Below are 16,644 nucleotides of genomic sequence, written 5' to 3'. Positions count from 1 at the left end.
ATCTAGTTTGGTATTGTCTACACTGACTGGCAGCAGCTGTCCAGGAATTCAGAAGGCAGGGGCCTCTCTCAGACCTTGCTGGGGATGTCTGGGGTTGAAGCTGGGGCCTCCTGCATGCGCAGCAGATTTTCTGCCACTGCTCTACAGAACCTCCCTGTTCCCAGTTCCTGTTCCCATTAACCTCTAAAGCATCTTGAGCGGTCGAGCTCAGAACATAGGGAGGTGCAATTGTGAATACCTTTTCAGGATCACACAAATTCAAAACAAGGCAATACATAGTCATTTTAATATTCTCATTCTGCATTCTGGTTGAGACACACTTTTTCACCGACTTTCATGGATACTTAGTTATTGTGTGTGTGTTGCTGTTGCAGCTTGGCTTAATTTTGTTTTTTTGAATCTTTACTTACCCACAAAGGATGTGGTTTCCTTGTTCTTTTCCTTTTCAACAGGCCTGTTAGAAGCAGCACAAAGAATGAGGAACTAGGCAATAGACTTCCTTATTAAACCATAAGATCCTTTAAAAATTATGCATTTATTATAAAACACTCCATTTATTGTAAAATCTTTGTTAGCGATGTACCTTTATTGTTGTTGTTGTTGTTTAGTCGTGTCCGACTCTTCATGACCCCATGGACCAGAGCACACCAGGCACTCCTGTCTTCCACTGCCTCCCACAGTTTGGTCAAACTCATGTTCGTAGCTTCAAGAACACTGTCCAACCATCTCGTCCTCTGTGGTCCCCTTGTCCTTGTGCCCTCCATCTTTCCCAACATCAGGGTCTTTTCCAGGGAGTCTTCTCTTCTCATGTGGTGGCCAAAGTATTGGAGCCTCAGCTTCAGGATCTGTCCTTCCAGTGAGCACTCAGGGCTGATTTCCTTCAGAATGGATTGATCTTCTTGCAGTCCATGGGACTCTCAAGAGTCTCCTCCAGCACCATAATTCAAAAGCATCAATTCTTCGGCGATCAGCCTTCTTTATGGTCCAGCTCTCACTTCCATACATCACTACTGGGAAAACCATAGCTTTAACCTTAAAGTACCTTTATTAGGTCAACCAAAATGCACAAGCTTACTTCAAACTCTTCATCAAGCTAGAATCTAGGTGTTAGATGGGAAACAGAGGATGGTGAGGAAATAAAAAAAAATTATCTGGTGGCGAAGTCATGGGTCTGCCTTGGGTCAAAGTCTTAAAATGGAATGTAGAAGGAAGTAGTAGACCTTCAAACGAGGCCGTTAGGTGCTGGGCAGGTTTCATGTTGCACCAATAGCTGCTGAGCTGAAGGAACATACCAAGGTGGATTCCCCATATTTGGAAATAGAAAACCCAGCTGTTTATATAATGAAATTCTCCTGTTTACTATAAACTTATAAAATACTGTTATAGGCCACCCCAATCTCTGCTGAGCGGTGCATGATTCCAGTGGTCTTGGCACTTCACCAGAGTTAGTGAAAAAATGAGGCACGGCGAAGGCTATAGTGTCTTTCTGAAATATGGCTTATTTACTGTGGAGAGAGTTGCCAACATTCACATCACAAGAGAGTGCTTTGTTACTCTCCTAAAAACAGCAAGCTTGGATCTACAAGCAGCTGAATCAGCCATGCTGCCTCTGCCTCGTGGTGATAACTCCTTCCCCTTGACCCCCATATGGCATTTCCATACTTCCTCCTCCATCTTCCTTTTCTTTTCTAGCTTTCTTTTCCTAAAAGCAAAGGAAGGGTGAGTACCACCCTTATAGCTCAAGCATTGGTGTTAACCTCCTGCATCCCCCCTTTTATTGATAAGATCTAGTGTAATGACTCTCCCATGGACAAAATTATACTCCAGACATGATTATATACCATTATCATTCCCTCCATTTCTAATATCCAAGCTTCCTATAAAGCCAAAATTGCATATAGCAAAAAAAAAGCTGGGTTCATTGTTGGGTGGGATTGCCAAAGTCTTTCTTCCTGGATGCCCACCCTCTTCCCACCCGTTTTAATTTTTTGCTAAGTGCATGAAGCTGAAGGTGCGCCAGTTAAATGCACATAAGTTACGAGTTACTCATATGGCTAAAATGGTGTCAGTTGGCTTGGGGAAGTTTGCGGTACAGTGGTACCTCAGGTTAAGCACTTAATTCATTCTGGAGGTCTGTTCTTAACCTGAGGTACCACTTTAGCTAATGGGGCCTCCCGCTGCCGCGCAATTTCTGTTTTCACCCTGAAGCAAAGTTCTTAACTCGAGGTACTATTTTTGGGTTAGTGGAGTCTTTAACCTGAAGCGTCTGTAACCCGAGGTACCACTGTAGTATACAAAATATTTAGGTACAAAAAAAGAGGGAGGGAGAGAGAGAGGTGGTGGTGGCGAACCCAAAACAGGCCAATTAGGACTAAGTATGCACAGTAGGCACGGAATGTTTTGTGGAATGAGGAATTGAGCATGGAATGGAGAGGCTGGAAACTGACCAGGAACACGGCACGCTACAGCATTTTGTTGCAGCCCATGGGGGGGGGTGTGCTCAAAAAGTAAAGAAAAGCATTAAAAATACTAAATTAACTGAGGTTCTGCTCCCCTAGCAGAAGCCTGCCTCATCTAACAAAAGCCTGCCTTCTGTAATGTCCTCCCTTTGGGGTGGATTTTTACCTGTGATCTCCCCAAAAAAGTTCAACAACTTTTTGTGCCCCCCTAAAAATAAATAAATCCTGGGCTACACCCATGTTGCGGTCCCCACTTATTTTTATTATTTATGCACAAGCCAGCCAGATGGAGGGGTATAAATGAAAACACTACCACCACCCTCAGTGTTCTAACCTTAAATCAGGGTTGAACAGAAGGTGAAAAGGGTGCTAGGCAGTTGCAACATATGGGAGGAGGAAGTTGCAGGAGGTTAGCCTGGGGGTGGGTTGTGCAAGGCGTGGGGGGGGGCATGCACATGGGTGTGAAGGTGAAGGTGGGTGCAAAGTGGTGCTGCAGAACAGAATAGAGAAGTGGCTTCAGAAAGGGCGTTGGGGAGGTGGAAAGAGAGGATATTCAGTGTGCGATTAAGGGCCAAGCTGCATCTGTTAAGAGACTGTAATAAGGATATCCAGAAGCTTATGTTCGATTGATTTATGAATGCCGGGTACCAGGGTGCCCTCGTCGTGCCTTTCCCAGAAATTGCTGCCTGGCTAGGTCAAAGCAGCAGCCAGGCACGCGCATCAAAATCAAAGGGAGAAGGAACTGGGATAATATCCCCACTTTTAACTTGCCCTTTTCTCCCCCTGGAGGAATCCTGCTAGTTTGGGCTGGGCGATCAGGAACCCCAAGAAAGGGTGAAATTTAAGGCAGGCGTTTTGTGCAAGTTCTCCCGTTTGGGGCTCTTATCTTATTATCTTATCATTTGCTGCTGCTGCAGCTGCAAAAGCCTTCCTCGTCCAGCCTTCCTGCCTCGCTCATTAGGAAGGAGGTTTGTATCCGGGGTTTTTGCAACAGCTACCGTATTTTGGAGGTGGAAGTGATGGTGGAAGAATGAATTAAAGGAAGCGCGTTTGCAGTCGAAATAACAGCAAGGCTTGAAACCATTAGTACTTTCCTGGCAGACACCCGAAACCAGCGGAGTCTCTGTGGCGCAATCGGTTAGCGCGTTCGGCTGTTAACCGAAAGGTTGGTGGTTCGAGCCCACCCAGGGACGGGGAGAGCGGATTTTTTTACTCTTTCCCATTCTTCCTCTGCAAACTTTGTCGCATCGTTAGAACGTATTTATCTCACTCTGCAATTTAATTCTGCAAAGCAGCTCTGGTTTGGAAGAAGGAAGTACCTTGCATTTAATTCATAGATACCATTCTGAGCTGCTGATTTTTATTTTTTTATTTTTATTTTTTTCAAACCGGGAAACTCGTATAGTCGAAGCAGGTACAGGGAAACTACCGGGCATGCCGCCTTTTTCTCCGTGTCTCCTGCAGGGAAGTGCACCAAGTACAGAAACTTGCGCATCGTAAGTTAGGTCTGTCGAATGTTGCAAAGTAACTGTTGGACATGGATGGATCGAGACTGCCAAGTTTAGGCGTGACTTTTAAGCACACTTGATGGCACCTTACTTTGCAAGAATAATAAACTAGTATTATAGAACAGAATTTTGTCTCTCTCTGTGTGTATATATCCATGTCTATGCATGCATCTATATGCATGCTATCTAGAAATGCACATGCGAATTCTGCTATAAGAATCATGTGGGGAACCTTGAGCCAGCCTGGGTTTCCGTAGTGTAGTGGTTATCACGTTCGCCTAACACGCGAAAGGTCCCCGGTTCGAAACCGGGCGGAAACACTTTTTTAAATTTTTCTCGATACAGTTTGTGAGACGTTTTACGATCAGAACACATTTAGAGGAGGTACCTGCCGGGCTTTGTGTTCTTTTGTACCAAATGATAAATATTAATATGGTTTGAACCCTCCGAGAACCATGCAAGTTCAGTCACTCAGCAAACTTTACCCAACCGCTCTGCATTTTTTGTTTTGCTTTCATTGCTCGCGTCGACTTATTTCCAAATGGGGTGCATGTCGGTGGGGAGAAATCTGGGTGGTTAAATGCCTATTTTAGGAAGATGGAGAAAACGTTGCGTGCTTCTGAAAGTGAGAACAAAGCGACGGCAGAATTCACACTTCAAATTCTCACACTGAAAGCTCTTACATTATTTCAAGACATTAATTGTGCATTTTAAAAAATCTACTTTTATTAACGCGGAGCCATGGTGGGGGGAGGATCGTTTCCTCCGGGTTTGGGAAAGGGAACTCTAAAAAGCAAGGAGCTGAGCAAGGGCCTGTTTGCAGAGCAGCCATGGATCGCATCTCTGCAACAGTGTGCCATTATTTCTAATCCGGATTATTAAAAAAAAATGCATTTAAAAGTTTGCATTGAGCGCCATCGGCCACAGAGAAGTTTCCTTTGTACAGCTTCGTGAGAATTCCCTGCTTACCCCCCCCCACCAAATCTTTTGAGAACAGAATTCTTTCTTTCAAGTGTACAAAACAAAATAATTTAACACATTATTGTGGAAAAAAATAGAAACCTAACAGCTCTTTTTTAAAGAGCTGACTATGCCAATGAGAGTTTTGAGACAAGCATCTGTCAGCAACTGTGCTGCCATACTTATGAACCTGATGCCACTTTTTCGTGATCTATTACCAGATTTTTGTGGCTCAGCAATTATGCATTTTTCTTTTACGGCTCTTATGTGAATGCAATTCTACCTCAGTAACTTTTTACTGTTTGTCAAAACTCTACCTGTTATCACCTCTGTTTCAGACACAAAATCCAGAGTCTCATTTCTTCCAGTTTGTCTTAATTTATTAATAATAAACCAACCTCATAGTAAAAAAACACTTTCACATTTTAAAAAAATCCAAAGAACCACCATGTGCAAAATTAGCTCGGAACACAAGTTATGCTTTGCTTTAAAGCCATCTAACAGAAACATGTGAAATTGTTAAAACACAATTCACCATGCTAAGAGAGTTTCATCAAAGTGATGCAAGTCTTGAGTGTCAGCCATTATTGAATTCAGCATTGAACTAGGCAACAGTTCTTCTAGACTAAATTGTTTTGTTGGACTTTCGAAATTGAGTTTCTTGGGGGATGATTTAAGTGACAGATCTGTATGGTTCTCATATCCATTTTCCTTTACTGGACTATGATAATTATGGTCATGGTTTATTTCCTGTGCACCATATCCACATTCTTCTTCTTGTGGAAGTTCCATGGAAGCAACAGATGTAGTGGGAGATAGCAGCTCAGATAAAATGTCATCAAAACTTGAACTGCTACACTGGGACATACTGGTGCTTTGAGAATTCAGAGATTTAATATCTTCAACATCAATTTGGTGCTGCAGGGCATTTAACAAGCTCTGCAGGGAGTCGCTTTCTTTCTGGGATTGAAGCTGTGACTGATCCTTCATCCTTTTCTTGGGAGAGCGCCTGTTTCGCACCTGAGCCTTCGCCACCTTATCTAGCGAAGCCAGTTTCTCCTTCTTAGCTTTCAGCTGCTGTTGAAGTTGTAGGCGCAGTCGGTGTGCTATTGTAACGCTTGACTCTTCAACATTCTCAGCTGTTGTAAAGCTTTTAGTTTTATTGTGGCTCGGTTTAGGCCCAATCTGGTTACCCAAAGCAACCAGTGAGCCAGCGCTCTCCACCACAGTTTTGCTTCCAACAATGTGATGCTTTTCTATAGGGGGTCTTGCAAAGGGAGTGGGTGAGGATGGAGGAGGAGACTTATGAGAAGAACCTAATGCCCTCTCCGTTATCTTCTCCCTTTGGTTTTTTGAATGCTTTGCTTGAAAACCATGAAAGTGGCTTGCCTGTCTACCAAGTGAAGTGAAGCGAGTTTCTTTTTTAACGGGCTTTTTACAGATCTCCGTGTTATTATAGGTTAATAAACTTTTGGGCATGAGAGGATGAGATTTTTCAAGTAAACCCTTTACCCAACTGCCTGTGAACGACTTTGTTCCGTTTTTAGGGGCTGAGTGAGAATAATTACTTGGGGAAGAAGCAGAAGTAGCCTGGGAATTTGCTGTTGCTTCTCTCCAGTGTTCTACAGTACTATGTGTTATCTGTACACTATTCCCTGCTTTTGTTCTGCTGCTTTTGTTTTCTTGATTTGCTGTGTCCAAACTGCTGCTATCTTTGATAGGAACTTCAGGTTCCGCCCCTTGAACTGGTAACATTTCTGGTGAATAATGGCTATTGCTCAGAGAAACGACCGGAGTTATAAGCATGTTACTTGCATTGTTTGGCTGCCCTTGATGCAAGGGAGTACTGCCATTTTCAAGTAACTTGCACTCCTTCCCAGCAACATCTCTTTCAGAAGTAGTTGGAGAAACTTTAACTCCACCTGGATCATGCAGCTGCAATGTGTCCGTTCTGACTGTCATGTTATTTTCCACTGCAGGGCTTTCGTCCAGTGGTTTACCTTCAGAGTCAAGTGGAACTTGTACAAGAGTCAAAGTTACAACATCATCATTGGCCAGGTTTTCCAAGCCGCAAAGCAAATTACTTTTGTTATTCGCAATCAAGTTTTGTGTCTCATTTGTGTGTGCATTCAAGTTATCGTCAGTGTGATAAATTAAAGGTGCGCTGCCGCCAGCCTTGCCATCAGCATATTTAAATGGAGAATTTGACTGTGCTTTTAGCAAAGGAGCATTCGTAGCCACTTCACTTTCTAGCTGCGAATCCAGACCATTTGTCAATTGTGGCGGTTTTCTTTCCCAGATGACGATGTGAATCTCTGAAGGGGGAACGCCAAAGATCTTGTGTCTTCTAGAGTACGAACCCTTTAAGTCATCACACTCAAGCCATGTTTCTGAAAATGAGAAATGAACAGTTCAGAATTTTAGGATGCATAATCACTCATCACAGTTCTCTGGAAATCACTGTTCTATTCATTTCAAAGTCTTTCAGCACTTTACTGGATAAACCAGCTTTGAAATATATCCACAAAAATAAACAGCAACTAGCCTGCCCGCCCACACATACCTATGTAAGTCACAAACGGTCCCCAATTCTCTACCACTTTACAATGGCTTCCCTGCCTGGAAGCAATTTTTACTCACCACTGGAGATCAAGAAAACAGTTATTTACAAGTCTGATGTGAACATTTATTTCACCTCGCCAGAAAGTGTTCCTAATAATGGATATGAGTACTACAGTGGTATCTCGGGTTACATACACTTCAGGTTACAGACTCCGCTAACCCAGAAATAATACCTCGGGTTAAGAACTTTGCTTCAGGATGAGAACAGAAATCGTGCAGCAGCGGCACGGGAGGCCCCATTAGCTAAAGTGCTGCTTCAGGTTAAGAAGAGTTTCAGGTTAAGAACGGACCTCAGGAACGAATTAAGTACTTAACCCGAGGTACCACTGTACTTACCTCCTGCAATGCAGGAATATGCAGTTGTCCCTTACGGGGAATCGAACCTGCAGCCTCTAACCAACCGAGCTATCTGGATGACTGGCTATAGGACTGATATAGGAACGGTTTTGGAGCTTTCTCTTATCTTAACCTTGGATCACCACACAGTAGAAGACATAATGCTTGGTCCTCTCTGAGAAGGGGTTTGAGGGAAAACCCTCCCCATTACTGTGGGAGGCTCCCAGGTGCCTTTTGGGACAGGATTGGCAAGGGGATAATGGACATGAGTGTGCTGGAACTACTTATTATGAAACAGTGATAGCTTATGTATACTGGGTTAGAAAAACTTACAACAGAACAGCACACATACTGCTTAATTGGTCTACTACTTATGGCAGGCATAAACAAACTCAGCCTTCTAGATGTTTTGGGACTACAACTCCCATCATTCCTGACCACAGGCCATGTTAGCTAGGGAGGATGGGAGTTGTAGTCCCAAAACATCTGAAGGGCCGAGTTTGCCTATGCCTGAGTTATGGGTTCCTAATCTCTTGCTTTTCTTCCCAGAATCATCTGAGGCTACCAACGAGGACTTGCAGCAAAAAGAGAAAGTCCCAGGCAAATTGCAGGGGAGCTAAAAGGAAAAAGGAGAAAGCATAACAAAACAAGATTGAGCTTCTGCCTTTGAAATTTCCTGATGAAGCACCTGAGAGGGCTGGAACACTCTGCGCAGTAAGCTTTTTCTTTTACATGTGTTTCCTGCTTTCTTTCCGCCAGCCTGTGCAGACAGACACCTATTGAAGGACAGGTGATGGGAGTGCACTGTACTTACGATCTGAATCCGAGATCCATGTTATGAAGTGTTTTGCCTCCTCCTGATACTGAACAACAGCTGTTACTTGGTAGGAATCTCCTTGAAACTGAAATGAGTAGGTCTCCAGATCATTACGTGGCAAGCCTTCCACAAAGTGCATCATAAGTACCAAGGAAACACTACCAAAGAAACAACAATTTGTAGCTTTAGAACTATGTAACTTATAGCATTATTAATATTGGACATATCATCCACACACAGCAGAATTAGCAACTAGCTGCTTAGGAAACTCCATTTATGAAAGTTTCATAAGTGTCTCAAAAGCTTTTTATAAAACCACCCAAATAAGACTATTTGAGAGCTTATAGAATGAGATTCCATAAGCCATGGTTTTCAAATAGCAGAACCTTGGAGGTAGGCACAAATGTCTAGCTGGCAAATTCATAGTTACATGATGGGACCCAGCAAGGCTACTAATATTATGCCACAACTGCATTTTCAAACAACACTAGCAGCAGCTCATTGTCCACCTGTGATGTAGTTTTACTCACATCAGCAGCTTAATATGGTTCACACTTACTTTTCTAAAACCATTTCTCTTCTTTGAGATTTGTGATGACAGTTATTACAGGGACCAGTATGAACAGCTTTCAGCGGGTGCCATTCTGGGATGATATTTGTAAATGTTGTCAGTGTCTTCTGATGCCTGAAATAAGAAATGATCCAGTGCTGTGAGAAAATTATTGCCAAGCTAAACCTGGGACATCGAGAAGAGTCATTCATATGAATGATCCACATTCAAAATTGCTCTGAACCTGCTGCAACCAAAAGCTTAAATGTAATTTTAAGTTCCAAGTTAAAGAAGTAAATACTGGCAAATTTCAGGGATTGTCCTAGGGTGGGAACGTTTACCCCATGCAACAGTTTTTAAAAGCTACAGGAACATATACCTGCTGCTTGCAGGTGACTGAAATACAATGAACAATGAATTTTCCAGTTTAAAGTAAGCTTGACTGTAAGCAGTGGCATGTCTGCAACAGAAACAGAAAAGATATCTGTGGATGTGTACATGATTCTCCCCTGCATGTGAACATAGCCTTGGAGTACTGTACTGCAAGCAAAATGTGCTGGTTGTTTAGGCTAGCAAATAGCCATTGGAGGGAATGTCTGTCAATATGGGGTGAGATATTATGCTCCTGGACTTGGTGTCTTTATCAGGGAATAGAATCGAGTAGAATGGGATGTATCTGGGAACCTCATTTATGTTGAGGCTAAACATGATGTTTGGGCTACTGTCATTTGCTCTTGAATGCACACTTTAACTGGCAGGATCAATCCTGACCAACAGCAAGAAAAACTCAGGAATTATCAAGTACTGCAGAGCTAGCTTGTCTTTTCTGACAGCAAACACAACATTTTATGCTACGCTGTGAAAGAAGATGTGTGGCATGCTCATAACACCCCATCAATCCTGCACATGTTCTGTTTGCAGAGAAAAATATAAAGACATCCACGCTGATTTGAAGATTAACATGTGCTTGTATTAAGGAAGACGAGAAAGAACTTCAGCAGAAACTAACCTGTCATTGACTTGGTAGCCACACTGTGAGCATTCGAACTTCCATGAATAAGAGTGGAGAAACAGTTTTTCTGTTTGAGGATCCTTCTTTAAAAGTAGAGGGAATGCAAACACTGGGCTTTCCTTGTTACCTTTGAAGAAAAGAAAGGGGTTGAGATACATGAAAGCGCCCTACAGGACAGTAAAAACATTTTACTATGTTTCATAGGATCAGAGAGGATCCATGAGGATCATCTAGTCCAACCCCCTGCAGTGCAGGAAAATGCAGCTGTCCCATATGGGGATCGAACCTGCAACCTTCGCATTATAAACACCATACTCTAACCAACTGAGCTGCCCAGGTCCTTTTAAAATAATGTAAAATACCTTGCTGAACATGGCCAAAATCTAGTGACTCTTCAAAAGATGTTTCACATATTTCAGAAAGCACTTACAAGGGCCAATTCTTACAAACACTGGTGCACAGGCTCATAAAGCGTGCTTTCTGTTCAAACAACGAAAGCACGAAGGTCTAAAGATACCTGACTTTTGCATTGAATTATATACTTTTTAAGTCATTGAAATATCTAAGAATTATACATTTTGCTTCCTATATTAAACAAAACCTAAGACCTAATTTATGACAACTTTTATTTAGTAACTGTCAGCATCAGCTTATGCATCTTTACTCAAAAGTAAGTTCCACTGAGTTCAATGGGCCTCCCAGGTGAGTGTGCACAGAGAGTGCAGTTTGAGTGCAATTTTCTTCTGACACAGGATTGGGCTATACATGATGAGAAACTTACCACTTAGCTAGAAAATCTGGTGAAGGTATCTTAACAAGGAACCCTATGTTAAGTTAGGGCCATAACTCAGTGGTAGGGCATCTGCTTTGCATGCAGAATGTCCCAGGTTCAATCTCTGGCATCTCCAGGTGAGGATGGGAGAGAACCCTGCCTGAAATCCCAGAGAGCTGCTACCAGTAAGGGAAAAAAACACTGAGGTGAACCAAAGGCTTGATTCCATTTAAGGCAGCTTCCCATGTCTTAAATGGAATCTGCATGTTCAGAGGCAGTATACCCTTAAATATTAATTGAAAAAGGCACGACCTTCACACTCAGTTTCAGAACTTGCCCAAGGCATCTGGTTGACCACTGTGGGAAGCCAAATGCTGGAGTAGATGGACCTTTGATCTGATTCAATAGTATTCTCCTTATGCCTAACTGAGGAATCAATGGCCCAGAAAACAGCTAGAACACACAAAGGTATTAGATCATTGAAACCGGAATCCAATCTGAAGCTAATGACAACAAAAAGTAGTTTGCAGCTGATGGACAGAAAGGAAATACTAGCATTGTAACTCTTGAGGAATGACTCTCTCTGGACCCACAAAGAATCTAAAGATAAAGGAACTTTACAATACAGGGAAAAAAAGAAAGGTTTGGCACTAGTTTACTGTCACATTTGGAAACTTAGTACTGTTATATGTAAAATAATAACAACGACAATAATGAAAAACCCTTTAGCAATTACTTACCTAATTTACATTTAAGCTGTGGCTGAAGCTGGACAAAAATTGTATTTCTGATTTCATTCAAGTGTGATTCAGCTCTCGAAAGAACATCCAAAGGAACTTCCGAAACACATTCACCTGCAAAAAACAGAATGATCCATCAACATTTTGTCTCCAGGAACTGCCATTTTTTTATTCTGTACCAACAATAACTGAGTATTTATTCCACTTATTAATGTATGTATATATACCACTTTAACATTGTCATTGAGCTGGTAACACTATTAAATAGATGTAATTATCCTATTTGTTATGTAGCTGTTTATGGCTATACATCTATACAGATGCTCACAAATATCTCCAGTGCTGAGAAATCAGATTAATGCACCCATCTCTATAAACAACTATCCAAAGCTAATGGCAAGTGGTGTGAACCACTTAAATCAACTAGGGCACCTGCCAAAGCTCTGCCTTGCCTCTCATGAAGTGGTTTTCAAATTGCTTCCTGGAGAGCAATGGTGTCTTCAGAAGCTTATCAGGCACCCATCAAAGAGAAATGTCAGACAAGAGTCAATGGAAGACAGCTAGCCATCACTACTGATCTTTCCCTGGAACATAAAGCTAGAGGAGATGAGTGTGTTATAGGGTATACTTTTGCTCCCAGCAGAGCTACAGTGAGGCTCTGAGAGTCTACCTGGTACTTTATCTGAACCAAGCATGTGAGCTGGAACATGCTCTGGAATCATCTGCAGTGCACTGAAGGTTCTGAAGGAAACAATTCAGATGTTCCTTAACAGAAAAGCTGATGTGGAAAGCATAACCAAAAAGCAACATTCAAAAATGCATTGCAAACTCCAAACTCCATGCAAGTATCTGATGTCAATAAACAGCATGATGCCTTCACAAAGCAAACATTGCATCATCTGATGTATCTAATCACACTGGGCAGATTCTGATGCCATTCATGGTAGAGGGAAAAGAAGGATGAGCAACAGCCCATGCTGCTGTTTTATTGGGGGAACAGGTTTTGATCTAAGGAGGCTGTAAGGCCTGCATGGATTTTAAACCGTTATGCCGACTATAAAAGAAACAGCTGCATTGTCCAAGGCCCAGAGTTCTATACACCCCACTGATTTCTCTTCTTAAAAAAATTATTTTGACAGCAAAAGGAAAAAAGACACTTGTGTTTGGTTTACCTCGTTGGTAAGTATTCACAAGTGCAGTTGCTTCATTATATTTTGCAAATAGGCTCTGGATTACAGATACGTTTTCCAAGACTGATCCACTCAGAATCATTCTTAGTGTTTCTAAATGCACTAGGGTTGACAGAATGCAATCTAACCAGCAGAGAGCGTACACATTCCTCCACTGAAGCCACAATGGCTCTGGCCGAGATGGTTTGTCTTGATGCAGAATTTGAGACAATGATGAACCAATTTCAGGATCTGACAAAAGCTGTGCCTGAACACTGAAAATTTCCGGTGAACTTCCTTGAGCTGCCATTTTCATGCCCATTTGCTGCTCCACGGATTCTGTTGCACTATTAAAGTTCGGCTGACTAGCTTCTGGAAAGTCAGGCTGCCTTGACCAAGTCCCAAACAGATTATCTCCATTGCACTTGGGAGCAAGATCAGGTTTGAACGCCTTCTCATTTTCTATCAAGTTATCAGTCCTCGTCAGTTTTAAGTGTTGGGGAACAGCAGAGGTTACCAGGCTTGTGTCAGATGACTTTCTTTTCCTACAAGTGCCCTGAGATGGAGAATCCTTTTTATCAGTAGGAATTATAATGCTGCTTAGTGGTTCAAATCCCAGAGGGTAGATGCACTGAAAAAGAGGAGGAGGGGAACACAAAGATATCTGAGTAAATTAATAACACGCAACGTGGGTCTTAGGGATGCAATAGAGAGCTGTATACAGAAACAACAGTTATGCAACGCCTAATTATAAACGAATTAAATCCAAATGTGTTTTAAATAGCACTTCTCTCAGATAGTAAGTTCTCTTTAGAATTCCAGAACCCTTCACAGTCAACAATACTATAAATTGGTTCATCGAAATCAGAAACATTTTTAGAAACATAAAAATTGGCTTGAAAGAGGGTATCTGCAGAGTAATATTTGGTTTTTCTCTCACTATTTTTTGAAAGGATATTTCTGAAATGTTTTTTCTGGACATTTGATGTGCCTATTGCTGCTGCTCTCTTTTTTTCCGACTTTTACAAAAAGGAATGAAATTTCTAGTTTTGATGAATTAGGCTTGGATTAATCAGCGCTTAGGCTATGTACCCTTAGATCACCGCCCTCCCAGATTCTTCTACTAATTTAGCCTTTCCTCCTCCCACAACCACCACTTTTCTCTCACTGTTCATCCCTAAGCACAAGCCATAATCTGTCTATCTATTCAAACATAATGTACTTGCGGTTTAATGAAACCATTATTTTATATGCCAAAGGGATACCCAGTTATAAAACGTTACGGCAACTACTTATGAAATTAGCATAAGTGCTCAGATTAAGAATCTTGGATTATAGGAAAATTGGACGAATCCCAACTCAACAAGAAAGAGTGATGCACCTGTGGATTTTCACACAAGAAAATAGATTCTTCAAAACTGATGTGATATATTCGTAGACCTCGTATGAGACCCTTCTTTTTGCAAGCTGGGCAACTTCCATTGGGAGTTACTTCTGCAGAACTGCAGTCCTGAAGTGATGTAAAACAAAGAACAAATGTGTTATTCTTGAGAGGCCAAATATCAAAACATGGTAAAATGACTTTCATAGCATTTATGTGTTTCAGAGTTAAATCTGACAGCAGTGAAACATAACAAATCAAATACAGATGAGAGTAAACGACACTATACATAAATTGGCTTTTATATTGACTGTTCGGGCTATATGCACTGAACAAAATAGCCTTTACCATCAGTCTGACCGTGAAAATATAACCAGCAATAGATCAAATGTGTTCATAAACTTTTGGGGAATAGGTAACAACATTTGAAAGTAAATCTTTCGCCATTTCAGTAAGATTTCCGTGGAAAAATAAATTTTACAATTTTTTTTGAAAGATCATATAAATTAGGCCAATAGAAATGAAAAACTCTCTCAGACTTGAGGAGGAGGAGGAATGAAAAAAGAGAACTTTGCACAATGTGAAAGAGAACTGAACTGACTTTTCCCAAATACCCCACCATGTGGAGTGCAGATGCCCCTATACCAGTCACTTGCAAACCATTTCCAATCTTCTGGCAATCCATCATTCTGAGGCACTGGCCAAATTATCATGTCACTTGCAATTTTTCAACAGTCCTAAGGATTTTTTTCCCCATATACTCTGAAAAATAAGAAGTGAACAAGAAAGGTTAAATAAGCTTTTTTCCCCCCAAGAGCAATTTTTAGAAAGCACATTAAAGAAAGATTTTTTTTGTGGCATAGAAGCAAATGCATTTCCTTAAATCAAGAAAACCATATAAAGAAATGTGCGTCTGTGTGTGTGTGAGAGAGAGAGAGAGAGAGAACCCACACCAAAAACCTACCAGCATGTAAAGCAACTAACTCGACTTGAAGTTCGTATTTGTAATATAAACAGATGAATTAATAGCCTCAACAACTCTTGAAAATATTGTTGCTGTTCCACCTGCAAAGCAATTAAGCGACTTGTGGCACAATCTAGGGAAGATGACAAAAACTGCATCATGTCATGCTAGGTGCTCTACACTGGGTGTGCTACGAAAACTGAGGTTCACATTTCAGCCCAAACAAATAGACAACACTGCCTGATATAGTGCCACCAAAGTTAGGCAGAAGGTCTTGCCTATGGTGTATGTGCCACGGATGATGCAGGTACAATGATGCCCAATCAAATAACTATAGATAGACTGGGAGCTCCTGCAGACATGATCATCTGTGCATCTCCTCCTTCCCTTCTCCCATTCTCTAGTTAGTGATCAGCCAGCATTAGGTGCAAGCCAGACCTCAGCTGTGCCCAACTTATGTCTAACCTGGGCCATTTTGGGGTGGGCAGAAAACTCATTTGATTATGCGTTTCATTTCTCTTGTGTTAAAATAAACATGCACCAGATGATGTGTATGTGCCAATAGCATTCTGACAGTCAACAGCATGGGCATATGCATGCCACTACCATGTTAGCTCACACAGCTTAAACATATATGGGTTGCTGTGATGTGGATTTAAATATGTCCATGAAGTACTTGAAATGCTTACACAGGTAAGGAACTTTCCTGTTATCTGGGTCATATATAAACTGGGTCTTTAAAAAGCTAGTGTAAACAGAAACTCACTAGGTACAATTCAGTTCAAAAGTCTTTTGTGTTTCTCTTGTACTTTGCCATTCAATATTTTCATGAGAGGGCAGATACGCTATCATAGCATCAACAGCAAAGAAGAGAAATAATAAAAACACAGTAACTCTGAAAGGATCTGCATACAAGCAATGCACGAAAGCTAGTTAATTCAGAGCTAGCTTGTGCTAAACTAAAACCCATTTCATTCTGAAATAACATGCCGTATTTTTTGGCCCATAGGGCGCACCTAGTTTTTTTGGAGGGGAAATAAAGAAAAAAAAATTACTCCCCCCCCCCCAGGCACAGGGCTGGGGAAGCTCGGGCTTCCCCCAACCGCAGTCCCCAGAACAGGCTGCTATCCGCAAGCCTAGGGAGCCCAGCGGGAAGTCACGCCGGTCTCCCCAGGTTTGTGCATATCTGCCCGCGCTGAGCGCGCCCCAAGCTTCAGGATGCAGGCAGCTCTCCACAAGCCCAAAGCCTGCAGGCAGCTCTCCACAAGCCGTGGGAGAGCTGTGCAACTTCGCGCCGGGCTCCCACGGCTTGCGGAGAGCTTCCTGAAGCCTGAGCCTGGAGAGCGAGAGGGGT

General features: G+C 41.9%; 1 protein-coding gene across 3 annotated transcripts in view; it reads right to left on the bottom strand.

Moving 5' to 3' along the window:
• Positions 1-5,285: 5,285 nt before the first annotated feature.
• USPL1 (ubiquitin specific peptidase like 1) overlaps positions 5,286-16,644 on the bottom strand; it is a 17,153-nt gene continuing 5,794 nt past the window's right edge. The window contains exons 2-9 of one of the 3 annotated variants that reach the window (XM_081860146.1): positions 14,928-15,088; positions 14,327-14,455; positions 12,949-13,576; positions 11,777-11,890; positions 10,262-10,391; positions 9,262-9,387; positions 8,700-8,860; positions 5,286-7,317 (exon numbers count right to left, since the gene is read on the bottom strand). In XM_081860146.1, coding sequence (XP_081716272.1) covers positions 5,459-7,317; positions 8,700-8,860; positions 9,262-9,387; positions 10,262-10,391; positions 11,777-11,890; positions 12,949-13,576; positions 14,327-14,455; positions 14,928-15,014 — 3,234 coding nt within the window. In that variant the 5' untranslated portion in view covers positions 15,015-15,088 and the 3' untranslated portion in view covers positions 5,286-5,458. Of the gene's footprint in view, positions 7,318-8,699; positions 8,861-9,261; positions 9,388-10,261; positions 10,392-11,776; positions 11,891-12,948; positions 13,577-14,326; positions 14,812-14,927; positions 16,288-16,644 lie in introns of those variants that run through there. The other 2 variants (XM_081860145.1, XM_081860144.1) reach the window with 2 other exon arrangements.

Source organism: Podarcis erhardii (assembly GCF_964252035.2).
Source record: "Podarcis erhardii genome assembly, chromosome: 4".
Taxonomy (NCBI): Eukaryota; Metazoa; Chordata; class Lepidosauria; order Squamata; family Lacertidae; genus Podarcis; species Podarcis erhardii.
This window is presented reverse-complemented; position numbering and strand designations above follow the sequence as displayed.